At 43.9% G+C, this 17242-nt stretch overlaps 1 protein-coding gene across 1 annotated transcript in view; it reads right to left on the bottom strand.

Annotated features, from left to right (window-relative positions):
* Positions 1-2531: 2531 nt before the first annotated feature.
* Positions 2532-17242, bottom strand: part of TRIM28 (tripartite motif containing 28) — a 253485-nt gene continuing 238774 nt past the window's right edge. Inside the window, exons 17-18 of the mRNA XM_053691009.1 lie at positions 5793-5927; positions 2532-4963 (exon numbers count right to left, since the gene is read on the bottom strand). Coding sequence (XP_053546984.1) covers positions 4751-4963; positions 5793-5927 — 348 coding nt within the window. The 3' untranslated portion in view covers positions 2532-4750. The remainder of the gene's footprint in view (positions 4964-5792; positions 5928-17242) is intronic.

The raw sequence follows: 17242 nt of genomic DNA, 5'->3' as shown, positions 1-17242 counted from the left end.
AGTCCTGCGTGGCCATGCAGGTGCTATTAGAATCACTGATGCCCTCTCCTGTTTGATTTTGGCAATCAATCGAGGAAGCAGCGGGAAGGGTGGAAACACATAAGCCATCCCGAAGTTCCAAGGTGCTGTCAAAGCATCTATCAGAACTGCTTCCGGATCCCTGGATCTGGACCCGTAGCGAGGAAGTTTGGCGTTCTGGCGAGACGCCATGAGATCTCTCTCTGGTTTGCCCCAACGTCGAAGTATTTGGGCAAAGACCTCCGGATGAAGTTCCCACTCCCCCGGATGAAAAGTCTGGCGACTCAAGAAATCCGCCTCCCAGTTCTCCACTCCCGGGATGTGGATTGCTGACAGGTGGCAAGAGTGAGACTCTGCCCAGCGAATTATCTTTGATACTTCCATCATTGCTAGGGAGCTTCTTGTCCCTCCCTGATGGTTGATGTAAGCTACAGTCGTGATGTTGTCCGACTGAAACCTGATGAACCCCCGAGTTGTTAACTGGGGCCAAGCCAGAAGGGCATTGAGAACTGCTCTCAATTCCAGAATGTTTATTGGCAGGAGACTCTCCTCCTGATTCCATAGTCCCTGAGCCTTCAGAGAATTCCAGACAGCGCCCCAACCTAGTAGGCTGGCGTCTGTTGTTACAATTGTCCAGTCTGGCCTGCTGAATGGCATCCCCCTGGACAGGTGTGGCCGATAAAGCCACCATAGAAGAGAATTTCTGGTCTCTTGATTTAGACTCAGAGTAGGGGACAAATCTGAGTAATCCCCATTCCACTGACTTAGCATGCATAATTGCAGCGGTCTGAGGTGTAGGCGTGCAAAAGGTACTATGTCCATTGCCGCTACCATTAAGCCGATCACCTCCATGCATTGAGCTACTGACGGGTGTTGAATGGAATGAAGGACACGGCATGCATTTTGAAGCTTTGTTAACCTGTCTTCTGTCAGGTAAATCTTCATTTCTACAGAATCTATAAGAGTCCCCAAGAATGGAACTCTTGTGAGAGGAAAGAGAGAACTCTTCTTTTCGTTCACTTTCCATCCATGCGACCTTAGAAATGCCAGAACTAACTCTGTATGAGACTTGGCAGTTTGAAAGCTTGAAGCTTGTATTAGAATGTCGTCTAGGTACGGAGCTACCGAAATCCCTCGCGGTCTTAGTACCGCCAGAAGGGCACCCAGAACCTTTGTGAAGATTCTTGGAGCCGTAGCCAATCCGAATGGAAGAGCTACAAACTGGTAGTGCCTGTCTAAGAAGGCAAACCTTAGATACCGGTGATGATCTTTGTGGATCGGAATGTGAAGGTAAGCATCCTTTAAATCCACAGTGGTCATGTACTGACCCTCTTGGATCATGGGTAAAATTGTCCGAATAGTTTCCATTTTGAACGATGGAACTCTTAGGAATTTGTTTAGAATCTTTAAATCTAAGATTGGCCTGAAAGTTCCCTCTTTTTTGGGAACCACAAACAGGTTTGAGTAGAACCCTTGTCCTTGTTCCGACCGCGGAACCGGATGGATCACTCCCATTAATAACAGATCTTGTACGCAGCGTAGAAACGCTTCTTTCTTTATCTGGTTTGTTGACAACCTTGACAGATGAAATCTCCCTCTTGGGGGAGATAATTTGAAGTCTAGAAGGTATCCCTGAGATATGATCTCTAGTGCCCAGGGATCCTGAACATCTCTTGCCCAGGCCTGGGCGAAGAGAGAGAGTCTGCCCCCCACTAGATCCGGTCCCGGATCGGGGGCTCTCGGTTCATGCTGTCTTTGGGGCAGCAGCAGGTTTCCTGGTCTGCTTGCTCTTGTTCCAGGCCTGGTTAGGCTTCCAGCCTTGCCTGTAACGAGCAACAGCTCCTTCCTGTTTTGGTGCAGTGGAGGTTGATGCTGCTCCTGTTTTGAAATTCCGAAAGGGACGAAAATTAGACTGTCTAGCCTTAGCTTTGGCTTTGTCTTGGGGTAGGGCGTGGCCCTTACCTCCTGTAATGTCAGCGATAATTTCTTTCAAACCGGGCCCAAATAAAGACTGCCCCTTGAAAGGTATATTAATTTGGACTTAGAAGTAACATCTGCTGACCAGGATTTTAGCCACAGCGCCCTACGTGCCTGTATGGCGAATCCTGAGTTCTTAGCCGTAAGTTTGGTTAAATGTACTACGGCCTCCGAAATGAAAGAATTAGCTAGTTTAAGGACTCTAAGCCTGTCCGTAATGTCGTCTAGCGTAGATGAACTAAGGTTCTCTTCCAGCGACTCAATCCAAAATGCTGCCGCAGCCGTAATCGGCGCGATACATGCAAGGGGTTGCAATATAAAACCTTGTTGAACAAACATTTTCTTAAGGTAACCCTCTAATTTTTTATCCATTGGATCTGAGAAAGCACAGCTATCCTCCACCGGGATAGTGGTACGCTTAGCTAAAGTAGAAACTGCTCCCTCCACCTTGGGGACCGTTTGCCATAAGTCCCGAGTGGTGGCGTCTATTGGAAACATCTTTCTAAATATTGGAGGGGGTGAGAACGGCACACCGGGTCTATCCCACTCCTTAGTAACAATTTCAGTTAGTCTCTTAGGTATAGGAAAAACTTCAGTACTCGCCGGTACCGCAAAATATTTATCCAACCTGCACAGTTTCTCTGGTATTGCAACGGTGTTACAATCGTTGAGAGCTGCTAAGACCTCCCCTAGTAATACACGGAGGTTCTCCAATTTAAATTTAAAATTTGAAATATCTGAGTCCAATCTGTTTGGATCAGAACCGTCACCCACAGAATGAAGCTCTCCGTCTTCATGCTCTGCGAGCTGTGACGCAGTATCAGACATGGCCCTAGCATTGTCAGCGCACTCTGTTCTCACCCCAGAGTGATCACGCTTGCCTCTTAGTTCTGGTAATTTAGACAAAACTTCAGTCATAACAGTAGCCATATCTTGTAATGTTATCTGTAATGGCCGCCCAGATGTACTAGGCGCCATAATATCACGCACCTCCCGGGCGGGAGATGCAGGTACTGCCGCGTGAGGCGAGTTAGTCGGCATAACTCTCCCCTCGCTGTTTGGTGAAATTTGTTCACATTGTACAGATTGACTTTTATTTAAAGTAGCATCAATACAGTTAGTACATAAATTTCTATTGGGCTCCACCTTGGCATTGGAACAAATGACACAGACATCTTCCTCTGAGTCAGACATGTTTAACACACTAGCAAAAAACTTACAACTTGGTTATAATCTTTTTTAGCAAAAACGTACTGTGCCTCAAAGAGGTACTAAACGATTAAATGACAGTTGAAATAATGAACTGAAAAACAGTTATAGCATCAACTTTAAAACAACACAACTTTTAGCAAAGGTTTGTTCCCATTAGTAAAATAACAATAATTAAATTTGACATAAAAAATACAAAGCAACGTTTTTATTCACAGTCACTCTAAGAATTCTCACAGCTCTGCTGAGAGAATTTACCTCCCTTCAAAGAAGTTTGAAGACCCCTGAGATCTGTCAGAGATGAACCGGATCATGCAGGAAATATAAAAGTAACTGACTGGAATTTTTTGATGCGTAGCAAAGAGCGCCAAAAACGGCCCCTCCCTCTCCCACACAGCAGTGAAGAGAAACGAAACTGTCATAAATAAAAGCAAAAAATGCTGCCAAGTGGAAAATAATGCCCAAATATTTATTCACACAGTACCTCAGCAATGTAAACGATTCTACATTCCAGCAAAAACGTTTAACATGATAAATAGTTAATAAAAGGATTAGTGACCTTTAACAGAGTAGTTCCGGTGAAATACCATTCCCAGAATACTAAAGTGTATACATACATGTCATTTTAACGGTATGGCAGGATTTTCTCATCAATTCCATTCAGAAATAAAAACTGCTACATACCTCAATGCAGATTCATCTGCCCGCTGTCCCCTGATCTGAAGCCTTTACCTCCCTCAGATGGCCGAGAACAGCAATATGATCTTAACAACTCCGGTTAAAATCATAGTAAAAAACTCTGGCAGATTCTTCCTCAAACTCTGCCAGAGAAGTAATAACACGCTCCGGTGCTATTGTAAAATAACAAACTTTTGATTGAAGTCATAAAAACTAAGTATAATCACCATAGTCCTCTCACACATCCTATCTAGTCGTTGGGTGCAAGAGAATGACTGGGACTGACGTAGAGGGGAGGAGCTATATGCAGCTCTGCTGGGTGAATCCTCTTGCATTTCCTGTTGGGGAGGAGTTATATCCCAGAAGTAATGATGACCCGTGGACTGATCACACATAACAGAAGAAAAGGGTTAAGTTTGTAGGAAACCCTTGCAGAATAGAGGCTCATGTCTAAGATACTATGTGTATTTGTTACTACTGGAGACCATGAAACCTACTAACTGCAACATCAATTTTGTATAGCAATGAAAAACTGCAGCTGATTAAATCACCAGGGGGGGAAATAAAAAATGAAACAATGTAATGTGAGCCAGAAGGCAGAACACACAGCTGAATATAGGATAAATAACCAGGAAGGAAGGCTTCCAAATACTTCTCTAACTATCTGTAGGATCTGCAGTTCTAGGTTAGTTGCTGCATAAATTTGCTTCTCTCAAAAAAGGTCTTCATTGTGCAGACAATTCATTTTCAATAGCAACCCTTTGCTCATCTAGATAAATGGAGGGGCCATAAAGTTATTATCCAGTGAAGTGTGCATACATGAAGCTATGAAAGACATGCACATCTTCATGGACACATCCATACAAGCTTAATCTTGTTCAGTGCTGAGCTTCGCAGACGATACACTCTCACTAGTTGTGCTCACTGGTGAACTCCTCTGAGTAAGACTTTCACTGTGTTGTTCCTCCTCACATGTTGCCTCCCCAAGAAGACATGAAAACTTACGATCACCAAAGAGAAGATTAAGCCTTGTTTCGAAGAAAGACTGAAGCTCAATGATTGACTGTACAACAGCTTTGTCCTAATACCAAAAAAAATGAAGGAAAGGTGGGGAGACAAAAAAAAAATATATAAAAGTTTAAAGGGACAGTCAACACCAGAATTTTTGTTTAAAAAGAAAGATAATACCTTTATTACCCATTCCCCAGTTTTGCACAACCAACAGTTATATTAATATACTTTTTACCTCTAATTATCTTGTATCTAAGCTTCTGCTGACTGCCCCTTATTTCAGTTCTTTTGACAGACATTCAGTTTAGCCAATCAGTGCTCAGTACTAGGTCCCTTTACGTGCATGAGCTCAATGTTATCTATATGAAACATGTGAACTAATGCCCTCTAGTGGTCAAAATGTATTCAGATTAGAGGCAGTCTTCAAGGTCTAAGAAATTAGCATATGAACCTCCTAGTTTTAGCTTTCAACTAAGAATACCAAGAGAACAAAGCAAAATTGGTGATAAAAGTAAATTGGGAAGTTGTTTAAAATTGCATGCCCTATTTAAATCATGAAAGGCTTTTTTGGACTTGACTGTCCCTTTAATACCTACTTTCAAAGCATGATCTATATACAGATGTTGCAACTAGGCTCAAGCAGTATCAAAATGTTAACAGGTTATATATTCTTCCATAAAATTCTAGCTATTTTACAAATTGTTTAACATAACATATGAAACCCATTTGGGGCACACACTTAGCAAGAGCTGCAGTTATTGATCTCCATTTGTTGTAAAGCAGAAACATCTCTAGAAGATTTGATTACTCTGTATTGAATCTTACTATACATTAATCTGCATATTCAGAAAAAAATAAAATAATTTCTTTTAATACAAAAAGTAATAAGTTTTTCAAACCTCTGCAAGTTTACTAAAGTTTCTGAACATCATCCATACATCTCGAACAAAATCATCAGGACTGCAATATGCAGGTGATAGCTTGTGCTGAAGCTTGGCCCGAATAAGAGTTAGGTCAATTAATGGATCATCTGCCTATGAATTGGCAAGGGGAGAAAGTAAACAAATCGTAACAGTGTTAAGTATATGGGTCATTTGTGTTTTAAAACAGAGTACAAAGGCATTGCAATACACATTAAATCAGCACTGCAATAAAAAAAAAAAAATATATATAATAACCCTGTGTCAGGGAGCCCAGAGAAATGGATTGCATTATGCAGTTTTCCTTTGTGTACAAGGCAATGTTACAAGTAAAAAACAATTTATGCTTACCTGATAAATTTCTCTTTTGCGATGTACCGAGTCCACGGATTCATCCTAACTTGTGGGATATTGTCCTTCCTGACAGGAAGTAGCAAAGAGCACCACAGCAGAGCTGTCTATATAGCTCCCCCCTTAACGCCACCCTCCAGTCATTCGACCGAAGGCCAAGGAAGAAAAGGAGAAACTATAAGGTGCAGAGGTGACTGAAGTTTTTAATAAAAAATACCATCTGTCTTGAATAGACAGGGCGGGCCGTGGACTCGGTACATCGCAAAAGAATGAAATTTATCAGGTAAGCATGAATTTTGTTTTCTTTTGCATGATGTACCAAGTCCACGGATTCATCCTAACTTGTGGGATACCAATACCAAAGCTTTAGGACACGGATGAAGGGAGGGACAAGACAGGAACCTAAACGGAAGGCACCACTGCTTGCAAAACCTCTCTCCCAAAAAATAGCCTCCGAAGAAGCAAAAGTATCAAATTTATAAAATTTTGAAGAGGTATGAAGCGACGACCAAGTCGCAGCCTTACAAATCTGTTCAACAGAAGCATAATTTTTAAAAGCCCATGTGGAAGCTACCGCTCTAGTAGAATGAGCTGTAATCCTTTCAGGAGGCTGCTGTCCAGCAGTCTCATAAGCCAAACGGATAATGCTTTTCAGCCAAAAGGAAAGAAGTCGCCGTAGCCTTTCGACCCCTACGCTTTCCAGAATAAACAAACAAAGATGTTTGACGAAAATCTTTGGTTGCCTGCAAATAAAATTTCAAAGCACGAACCACGTCCAAGTTGTGCAACAGACATTCCTTCTTACAAAAAGGATTAGGACACAGAAGGAACAACAATTTCTTGATTGATATTCCTGTTAGTAACAACCTTAGGTAGGAACCCAGGCTTTGTACGCAAAACCACTTTATCAGCATGGAACACAAGATAAGGAGAGTCACATTGTAATGCAGATAGTTCAGAAACTCTTCGAGCTGAAGAGATGGCAACTAGGAACAAAACTTTCCAAGATAAAAGCTTAATATCTATGGAATGCATGGATTCAAACGGAACCCCCTGAAGAACTCTAAGAGCTAAATTTAGACTCCATGGCAGAGCAATAGGTTTAAACACAGGCTTAATTCTAACTAAAGCCTGACAAAAAGCCTGAACGTATGGAACATCTGCCAGACGCTTGTGCAACAAAATAGACAGAGCAGATATCTGTCCCTTTAGGGAACTAGCTGATAATCCTTTCTCCAATCCCTCTTGGATTGGAGAAAAAAAAAAAAGTTGCAAATCACTGCTATAGGGAATTTAATTTATGTTTTCCATCTAAAGGGGAGGAGAGTCCACGGCTTCATTCATTACTATTGGGAACATATACCCAAACTCTAGAGGACACTGAATGAAACCGGGAGGGCAAAAGGCAGACTAATCGGAGGGCACCACAGCCTGCAAAACCTCTCCCAAAAACAGCTTCCACAGAAGCAAAAACATCAAATTTGGAAAATTTTGTAAAAGTGTTTAAAGACCAGATAGCCACCTTACAAATTTACTCCAGAGGCTTCATTCTTGAAGGCCCAAGACGAAGCCACAGCTCTAGTTGAATGAGCCGTGATCCACTGAGGAGGCTTATGTCCTATCTAATAAGAGAAGCGAATCAAGCTCCTCAACCAAAAAGACAAAGTAGCAGAGGCCCTTTGCGCTTCCCAGAATACACAAAGATGTAGACCGTCTGAAATCCTTTGTAGCCTGAAGATAGAACTTCAAGGCTCGAACCACATCCAGGATATGAAGTAACTTCTCCTTAGAAGAAGGGATAGGAAACAAAGGAGGAACTACTATTTCCTGATTGATGTTACAATTAGACATCACCCTAGGGAGAAACCCCAACCCAGTGCGAAGTACAGCCTTATCCGCATGAAACACCAGAAAAGGATCACATTGCAAGGCAGCTAGTTCAGATACTCTGCGTGCCGATGCAATAGCCAACAGGAAGAGAAACTCAAGACCATCTTAATTTCTACGGAATGCATAGGTTCAAACGGAACCCTCTGCAAAACCTTAAGGACTATGTTTAAGCTCCAAGGTGGAGCCGCCTGTCTAAAGACAGGCCTGATCCTAGATAGAGCCTGAACAAAAGATTGAATGTCAGGGAGCTCAGCAAGTCTCCCATGCAACAAAACCGATAATTCCGAAATATGTCCCTTTAAGGAACTAGCGGCAAGAACTTCTCCAAACCCTTTTGGAGAAAGGACAGAATCCTTGATACCTTCACCTTATGCCAAGGATATCCATGCTTCTCACTAGGACAAATCCTTCACACCTAATAGATGCAACGAGTGACTGGCTTCCTTGCCTGAATTAGAGTATCAATCACACCTTCTGAAAAGCCTTTCTTGGCTTTCTCCACACAGTCAGCCTCAGAATCTAGATTTTGATGTTGTAAGGGGCCCTGTGACAGCAGATCCCTGGGACAGGGTAACCTCCCCACCAGATCCGCAAACCACGTCCTCTGCGGCCACAAAGGAGCAATCAGAATGGCCGGGGCCTGCTCCTGTTTGATGCATGCCACTACGTGAGGTAGAAGTGTTAACGGTGGAAAAATGTAAGCTACGCTGAATCGCCAAGGAACCACTAAGGCATCTATCAGCTCTGCCTGGGGATCCCTGGACCTCTACCCGTATAGGAGGTAGCTCTCAATTGAATCTGGACGCCATGAGATCTCAGAGGCTCCCCATCTATGACAAATCTCCGAAAACCCCTCTGGGTGAAGAGACCATTCCCCCAGATGGAAGGATTGTCTGCTGAGAAATTCGGCTTCCCAGTTGTCTACACCTGGAATGTGAATCAGAGCGAGCGGTCGTGGGACTCTGCCCACTCCAGAATTTGAGACACCTTCCTCATTGTGAGGAAGCACCTCATACCCCCTTGATGGTTGATGTAAGCCACCAAGGTAATGTCGGTCTGGAATCTGATGCAACTGACCGACTAGAGAAAGCCATGCCTTCAGGAGCATTGTAAAAATCGCTCGAAGTTCCAGGATGTTGATCAGGAGAAACTCCTCCCTGGTACCATCTTGGCTCCCCAAACAGCTCTCCATCCTGTCAGACTGGCGCTTGTGGTCACAATATCCCAGGACGGTCACAAGGATAGTCCCCATGGACAGTTGCTCCGGACGAATCCACCAAGAGAGGGAGTTCTGAGCATCCATGGATATGAGCTGTGATAGACCTGAATGGTCGCCGTTCCACTGCCTCAACATACACAATTGAAGAGGTCCAAGATGGAACCTGGCAAATGGGATATGCTTGACACCATGAGACCTATCATCTCCATACACTGAGCCACCAACGGGGATTGTAGAGGACCGAAGGGCAAGAACAGGTGGACGCAAGCTTCCTGTGCCGCTGATCTGTGAGAAATATCTTAATGGACAGAGTCTATTATCATGCCCAGGAACTCCACCCGGTTGCTGGGAACCAGGGAACTTTCCTTAGTTGATCTTCCAACCGTGAGATTGGAGCAGAAGAGCCCTCGAATTATCCTCTGCGAGGCCGGACGGCGCCTGAACTAGTATGTCGTGCAGGTAAGCTGCCACTGCAATACCCTTGGATCTGGCCACTGCAAGCAGCGCCCCCAGAACCTTCATTAAGACTCTCAGTGCCGTTGACAGACCAAAAGGGCCACAAACTGGAAGTGTTGGTCCAGAAATGCAAATCTTAGGAACCTGTAGTGGTCCCTGTAGATTGGCACATTAAGGTAGGCGGCGTCCTTCAAGTCTATAGTCCTAATGAACTGTCCCCTCTTGAACTAGGGGCAGAAAAGATCTGATAGTTTCCATTTTGAATGATGGAACACTCAAACTTGTTTAAACACTATAGGTCCAGAATCGGGCGGAACGTGCGCTCCTTTGGAACCACAAAAAGGTTGGAGTAGTACCATAGACCCCTTTCTGCTAGGGGTACTGGTACGATAACCCCAAAAGAGGAGAGATCTCACACTCTAGAAAGGCCTCTTCTCTGGTCTTGAGATCTGAACCCTATCCTGTAACCCTGGGAGACCACTTCTAGAACCCAAGGGTATTGAACGTCCTGCAACCATGCGTCTGAGAATAGAGATAATCTGTCCCCTACGTGATCCAGAGACTGGTCGGGGGCCGCATCTACATGCCAATTTTGTCTCGGAGGGCTCCTTCCTCTGCTTAGACTTGTTCCAAGCTTGAGCCGGCTTCCAAGATCCCATGGACTGGTCCGCTTTCGTTGTGAGTTGCTGGCGCTGGGCCTTGTCCGCACGAAAGGGGCGAAAAGTAAATCCTTTAGGCTTAGCCTTATCCTGCGGTAGGTAAGCTCCCTTGCCTCCCGTAACCATGGATTATAATCGAATCCAATCCTGGACCAAACGGGATCCTTCCTTGAAAAGGCAGGGACAACAACCTTGCCTTAGAGGTAGCCACAGAGCCCTGCACGCTAAAACAGAAAGACACCTTAGCATTCAGACGAATAATTTGCATATTGGCATCATAGATGAAACTGGCGATCTTTAGCGCCTTAATCTTCTCCTGTATTTAGTCGATGGATGTCTCCGACCATTTCACACCAATATGTCGCAGCTCCAGCGACCGCCACAACTGGCTGAAAAACAAACCCTGTGTGCTGAAACATCTTTCATGTTTTAAACATGTTTTCCAGCTTTTTATCCATGGGATCTTTAAACGACAAACTGTCCTCAAGGGGAATGGTCGTCCGCTTCGCAAGCGTAGCGATAGCCCCATCCACCTTAGGGATGGCCCTTAACAGCTCAAGCTGAGACTCCGGAACAGGGAACAGTTTTTTTAAAGGAAAGGGGAAAAGAACCCAACCGTTCCCATTGGTTCTTATTAGCCATCTTAACGGGAACTGGGAAAGAATGAGGTACTACCCTGTCCTCGTATACCTTGTCAAGCTTAGGAATCGCAGCTGGTTCCGGTATCTTTGGTTCCGGTATCTTAGGTTCTGGAACCTCCAGAGTAGCAAGCACCTGCTGTAGTAGAAAGCTCAAATTCTTCATCCTAAACCTACAACCAGGCTCCTCCGCCGCAGGTTTAGATGACACTGACTCCAAACCAGAAGGGGCCTCCTCCAAAGAGTTGGAGTGGGCCTAGTCATCGTATAGAGCCTCTGGATCTTCCATTGGCGAGGACAAACCCTGGGCCGGGCCACTATGATAAACCATACGATTGCGCTTAGCAGAACGTGGTAAGGCATGGATAACTTTCGAAACCGCCGATTCCAGTTGGTCCGCAAAGTCCGACGGCCAACGTATCTCTCCCGAAGTAACCGTTGGACCTTGGGGCACTGCATGTGCAATCTGAGATGAATGTAGATAACGCCCATCCCTGGACTAAGAACCCTCAGGTGGACGGTTCAGTAGTACTAGATATCCGTTTATTTTTAGATGTTGTAACTTTATCAAGGTATGTGGAACATAGTTGAGCAAGCTGATCTACAAGAACCTCCACAGAATAAACACAGGAATGAGACTTTAAAGGAAGGAGAGTCTTACGCGTCGGAGTCTACCATCGATTGCACGTCTGGTTAGACTATTAAATAAGGCACATTTATATTACCAATGGCTGGGGCACTCACCACCTCCTAGGACATGGACTACAGAAACCGCTACGTCTTCTGCACCACAGATCAACAGGAAGGATAGACAGCCACACCCAGTCACATGAAATGCCTGGCAGGACCGCCCCTGCACTAGGGAAAAACACGCCAAAAAATAGCTGTGCAAAGCTTCTGCAAGTAACCTAAAAGTTCCACACATTGCCAGAGCCTCATCTCGCACATAACGCAGCAAAGACACAAATATCATGTATAAACCCCTTGTGTTCAATAATCCCCCTTCCAGGAATATTAACCCTTGATTCTGTAAAGATAAAGGCGGCGCCTCATTGACCCTGTCTTCTACGCCGTGGAACAGGAACACAGCCTTTCAAGTGTGACAGGTTAGTAGCCTCGCTCCAGACATGGACTTGCATGAAGAAAGCAAGCAGCGAAACTTGTTAACGCTGATTGCTTGTGGAGCTGTTAAGAGTCGGGATGGTTTCGCAGAAAGACTCCCCCTGCATCTCCGGACATTAACTTTCGCCCAGGCTCTCAATGACAGGCAGATAGGACTACTTAAAACTCCAGTCACACTGCGAAGAGTACTACCCTCCATAAAAGACAACTCTTGGCACTCCTGCCATCCTCCTGCGACGAAAGGCAAATAATGACTGGGGGATGAGGGAAGTGGAAATTTCAAGGGACCGCCAAAGCATCTATAAGTACAGCCTGGGGCTCCCTTGATCTCGACCCATACCTCAGGAGCTTGGCATTCTGACGAGATGCCATGAGATCAACTTCCGGCTGTCCCCATTTATGAATCAAGCTAGAAAACACTTACGGATGGAGTTCCCACTCCCCCGGGTGAAAGGTCTGTCTGCTCAGAAAAGTCGCTTGCCAATTGTCCACTCCTGGAATGTGGGTCTCTGCCCACTAAATAATCCTTAGCTACCTCTGTCATGGCCAAGGAGCGCCAAGTTCCTACCTGATGGTTGATGTAGGCCACAGAAGTTATGTTGTCCGATTGGAACCTGATAAACTGGGCCGAAGCTAACTGAGGCCAGACAAGCTTTGAAGATTGCTCTCAGCTCCAGAAGATTTATGGGTTGAACAGACTCCTCCCGAGTCCATGTCTCCTGAGCCTTTATTGAGCCCCAGACTGCTCCCCATCTCAGCAGGCTGGCATCCATTGTCACAATTACCCAGGTGGGTCTGCGGAAGCAGGTTCCCTGGGAGAGATAATCCTAAGACAACCACCAAAGAGAATCTCGTCACCTGATCCAGCTGTAATCGTGGAAACAAATATGCATAATCCCCGTTCCACTGCCGAAGCATGCATAACTGCAGAGGTCTGAGGTGGAAATGTGCAAATGGAATGATGTCCATGGCAGCTACCATCTGACAGATCACCTCCATACATTGAGCCACTGACAGCCGAGGAGAGGACTGGACTGAAGCGTCAGACAAGAGTTGAAAATCTTTGATTTTCTGACCTCTGTCAGAAATATTTTCATCGATAGGGAATATATTATGGTTCCCAAGAACACTACCCTTGTAGCTGGAATTAAGGAACTCTTTCCCAAATTCACCTTCCATCCGTGAAAGCACAGGAAGGATAACATCTTTGTGGGAGTTCACTTGTTGAAAGGATGGCGCTTGAACCAGAATGTCGTCCAGATAAGGCGCCACTGCAACACCCCACAACCTGAGAACCACCAACAGGGATCCCAGGACCTTAGAAAAAATCCTGGGATCTGTGGCAAGGCCAAATGGAAGAGCCAAAACCTGAAAGTGTTTGTCTAGAAATATGAACCTCAGAAACTTGATGATTTTGGTGGATGGGAACATGCAGGTATGCGTCCTTTAAATCTGTTGTCATAAATTGAACCTCTTGAACCAAGGGAAGAATGGAATAAGTTTCCATCTTGAAGAACGGTACGCTGAGGAATTTTAGACTTTTTAGATCTAAAATTGGTCTGAAAGTTCCCTCTTTTTTGGGAACCATGAACAGATTGGAGTAAAAGCCCAGACCCTGTTCCTGCATTGGAACAGGAACGTTCACTCCCAGGTCGGAAAGTACCCGAACACAGTGTAAGAACGCCTCTATCTGGTCTACAGAAAATATTGAGAGCAGAAATCTGCCTCTGGGAGGAAAGGTCTTGAACTCCAGTTTGTATCCCTGGGAAACTATGTCCACTGCCCAGGGATCCTGAATATTCCAAACCCAAGCCTGAGTGAAGAAAGTCTGCCCCCCACAAGATCCGGTCCTGGATCGGGGGCAGACCCTTCATGCTGACTGAGTCAGTAGTGGGCTTCTTAGATTGCTTTCCCTTGTTCCAAGACTGTTTGGCCCTCCGGGAAGGCTTGGACTGTTCCTGCTTGGTAGAGGAAGGCTTACCCTTGAAGTTTCGAAAGGAAAGAAAATTACTCTGACGTCCCTTCTGCTTACAACTCTTATTTTGAGGGAGGAAATTACACTTTCTTCCCGTAATGTCGGAAATCCCGGCCCAAACAAGGTCTTACCCTAGTAAGGAATTGCCAAAAAGCTTAGACACATCCGCAGACCAGGATTTTAACCATAAGGCTATGTGGGCCAGCACGGCAAACCCAGAAATTTTTGTTCCCAGCTTGATAACCTGTAGGGAAGCATCTGTAATAAAGCAATTGGCCTAAGATCCTACCCTGGATCTATTCAAGGGGAGTGTCTCTTCATAGAATCAGACAACACATCAAGCTAGCATGCCGCTGCACTAGTGACGGTAGCAATACAAACACCATATGTTGCCACTGAAAAGCCTGGTGTAGATACATATTTTTGAGCAACCCCTCTGTTCCTTTAAAGATCCTATGGATAGGAAGTCAAACTATCCTTTATGGGAATAGTGGTTCTCTTAGCTAAAGTGGAAACTGCCCCTTCTATTTTGGGGGCTGTCTGCCAAGACTCCCTGATAGAGTCAGCAATAGGAAACAACTTAAAAATAGGGGATGGAGAAAAAGGGATACCCGGTCTCTCCCATTCCCAAGCAATAATCTCTGTAGCCCGATCTGGTAGAGGAAAAACCTTCACCATGGAAGGTACATCAAAATATTTGTTAAGTTTAGACTTCTAGAATGGACTACGACAGTATCAGAGTTGTCCAAGGTAGCCAAAACCTTAACAAACTGAGGTGTTCCAGCTTAAACCTTAAAGATACAACTTCAGTATCAGAAGGAATTGAACTGTCTGAGTGAGATTTCAACCTCAGATGCTACCGAAGTATCTTCCTCAGATTTCTGGGAGGGAACATTCGAGATAGCCACGACTGTCAGAAACCTTATTTACCGATTCTTTACATTTCCTCTTGCGCTTTCCCTGCAGCATGGAAAAGCAGACCACGCATCAGATACCGCAGAGGACATGAGGGAAGCGATGTCTTGCAACTTAACTCCAGGCGGAGTATGAGGGAAGAGCAGGGCACTGCATGTGTGGACGATAAAATTTGGGACACTTGAGAAAGCTGCAGCATATATTGAACATTGTCAGAAGACTCCTGAACAGCATCCGCCTTAGACAATGTTGGCTCAGAAAAAAAAGTCTATCCCTGTAATTTAAAGTTCTCTCAATACATGAGGAACATAAAGGGATTGGTGGTTCCACGTTAGCATCAAAACAAAAAACCATGTAACATGTAACATTTTTCAGGGCTTCTTGGTCCATCTTTTTTCCCAAACAGATTAGAATTAAATAAACTTATATTTTAATTGGAAATTACCACACAAAAACAGTTACTGTCTCTTTAAAATGAAACTACTTTATTTTTCTTCAAGAAAAATCGATAAACTGTCACCAAAAACACTCCGGACAACCTCTACACCTCAGAGTGCTTACCTGCCTGACAGAGTGAATATTCTGCTAGATAATTGAGAATCAACTTCTATATGCTGTAAAATACAGTCCGGTAACCGTAACACTGCTAACAAACTGCAACAATGCCATCTCCCCTCTGGAACACAGGAAGTGGAGGAAAAGGCGCGCAACAGAAACATGCCGCCTAAGCTAACTCTGCCCATCGTGGGAGTAACCAAATTAAATTAACCTCCCGGTCGGCTAAAAGTAATCTAAAGTAAAGCTGCCGGGAGAAGATAAAAAAAAACACCACCACATATTGAGTCCAAGTCTCCTCGTCCCCAGTGCTTGCAATTACTGCCAATATTAACATGATCCCCTAAGCAAAGGGAGAATGTCTCTTGTCCCATCAACTGATTAATGTGCCATATTTTTCCTGCATATATTCCCAGAAAAATAAAGTAAGCACTTACCTCAGAAATCTGCCAGGCAGCAAAGCAGCTCACTAGTTTTGAGAGTCATGCTCCCTCACTTGGACCTGTGGAAGAAAAACAGACTGAGTAATCTTACTCAGGCTTTTAATATTAGGGCAGCATTAAATACATGGGAGGTTCAGTGAGGATTGTACCACACAAGATCCAATCGCTTAAAAGCCACCACTGCTCTACTGAAGAGACTGACATGGGCTACAGCTACATCCCAGGACAAAAGCAGAACAAACTTGTACAGCTGAACAAATAAAATCTTGCTTGTATCTTCTTCCAAACACCTAAACTTTACGACCTCCTTGCTCTTAACATAGGCAAAAAGAATGACTGGGGTTAGAGGGAAGGGAGGTGATATTTAACAGCTTTGCTGTGGTGCTCTTTGCTGCCTGCTGCTAGGTAGGTGTGATATTCCCAATAGAAATTAGATTATCTGTGGACTCACCGTGTCAAAGAAATAAGGTATACAGGGTAATATAAGATAGTCAAAAAAGGAAAAAAAAAAAAAGGGGGGGGAAATTAATAATGACAAGTGTGGACATAGGCTTACCTGCGTACTATGCATAGAGTGTGGAATATACAATGTAATTGACTACACTATATGAAGGTGCATTACAAAAAATTTTGAGTCCACATTTATTCCAGAATTTAGCAAGTTGAAGTGCATTATTTCAAAGGTTTTTCTTTCCTTGGTGTTTTTGAAGTTGCCTCTGAGAATCTTGATTTTGAGGTTTTGGATTGAGTTCCCATCTTTATTCAATATATTCATATTTATACATAAACTGTCAGTATATGCTTTGTGTATAACCATATATTTCCCCTGCCTGTTATCTTTTACAGACACTGCCGGTCTCCTAAACCCCCATCATGATTTTTACGAAACCCCCTCCTCCCCCTGCATTCAGAGCTGTAACTCTTTTTAGAGTGTTTTAAGATATAATCTGTAAATTCCATCTAATTGGTCAGTATTGCTGTAGACTTGAAAAAGGAAGACATATTCTGAAAGCTTGTCAGCTTATAAATTATAAATGTCCAATAATAAAAAAAAATAAAAAAAAAAAATAGTTTAATGCAACAATCTTATTTTGAGATATACACATACTATATATACATATATATATATATATATACACACATATATATATATACATACACACACATATATATATATATATATACATATATATATATATACACATA

Source organism: Bombina bombina, chromosome 8 (assembly GCF_027579735.1).
Source record: "Bombina bombina isolate aBomBom1 chromosome 8, aBomBom1.pri, whole genome shotgun sequence".
NCBI classification, from domain to species: Eukaryota; Metazoa; Chordata; class Amphibia; order Anura; family Bombinatoridae; genus Bombina; species Bombina bombina.
The sequence above is the reverse complement of the archived record's forward strand: the minus strand, read 5'-3'. Positions and strand labels throughout refer to the sequence as shown.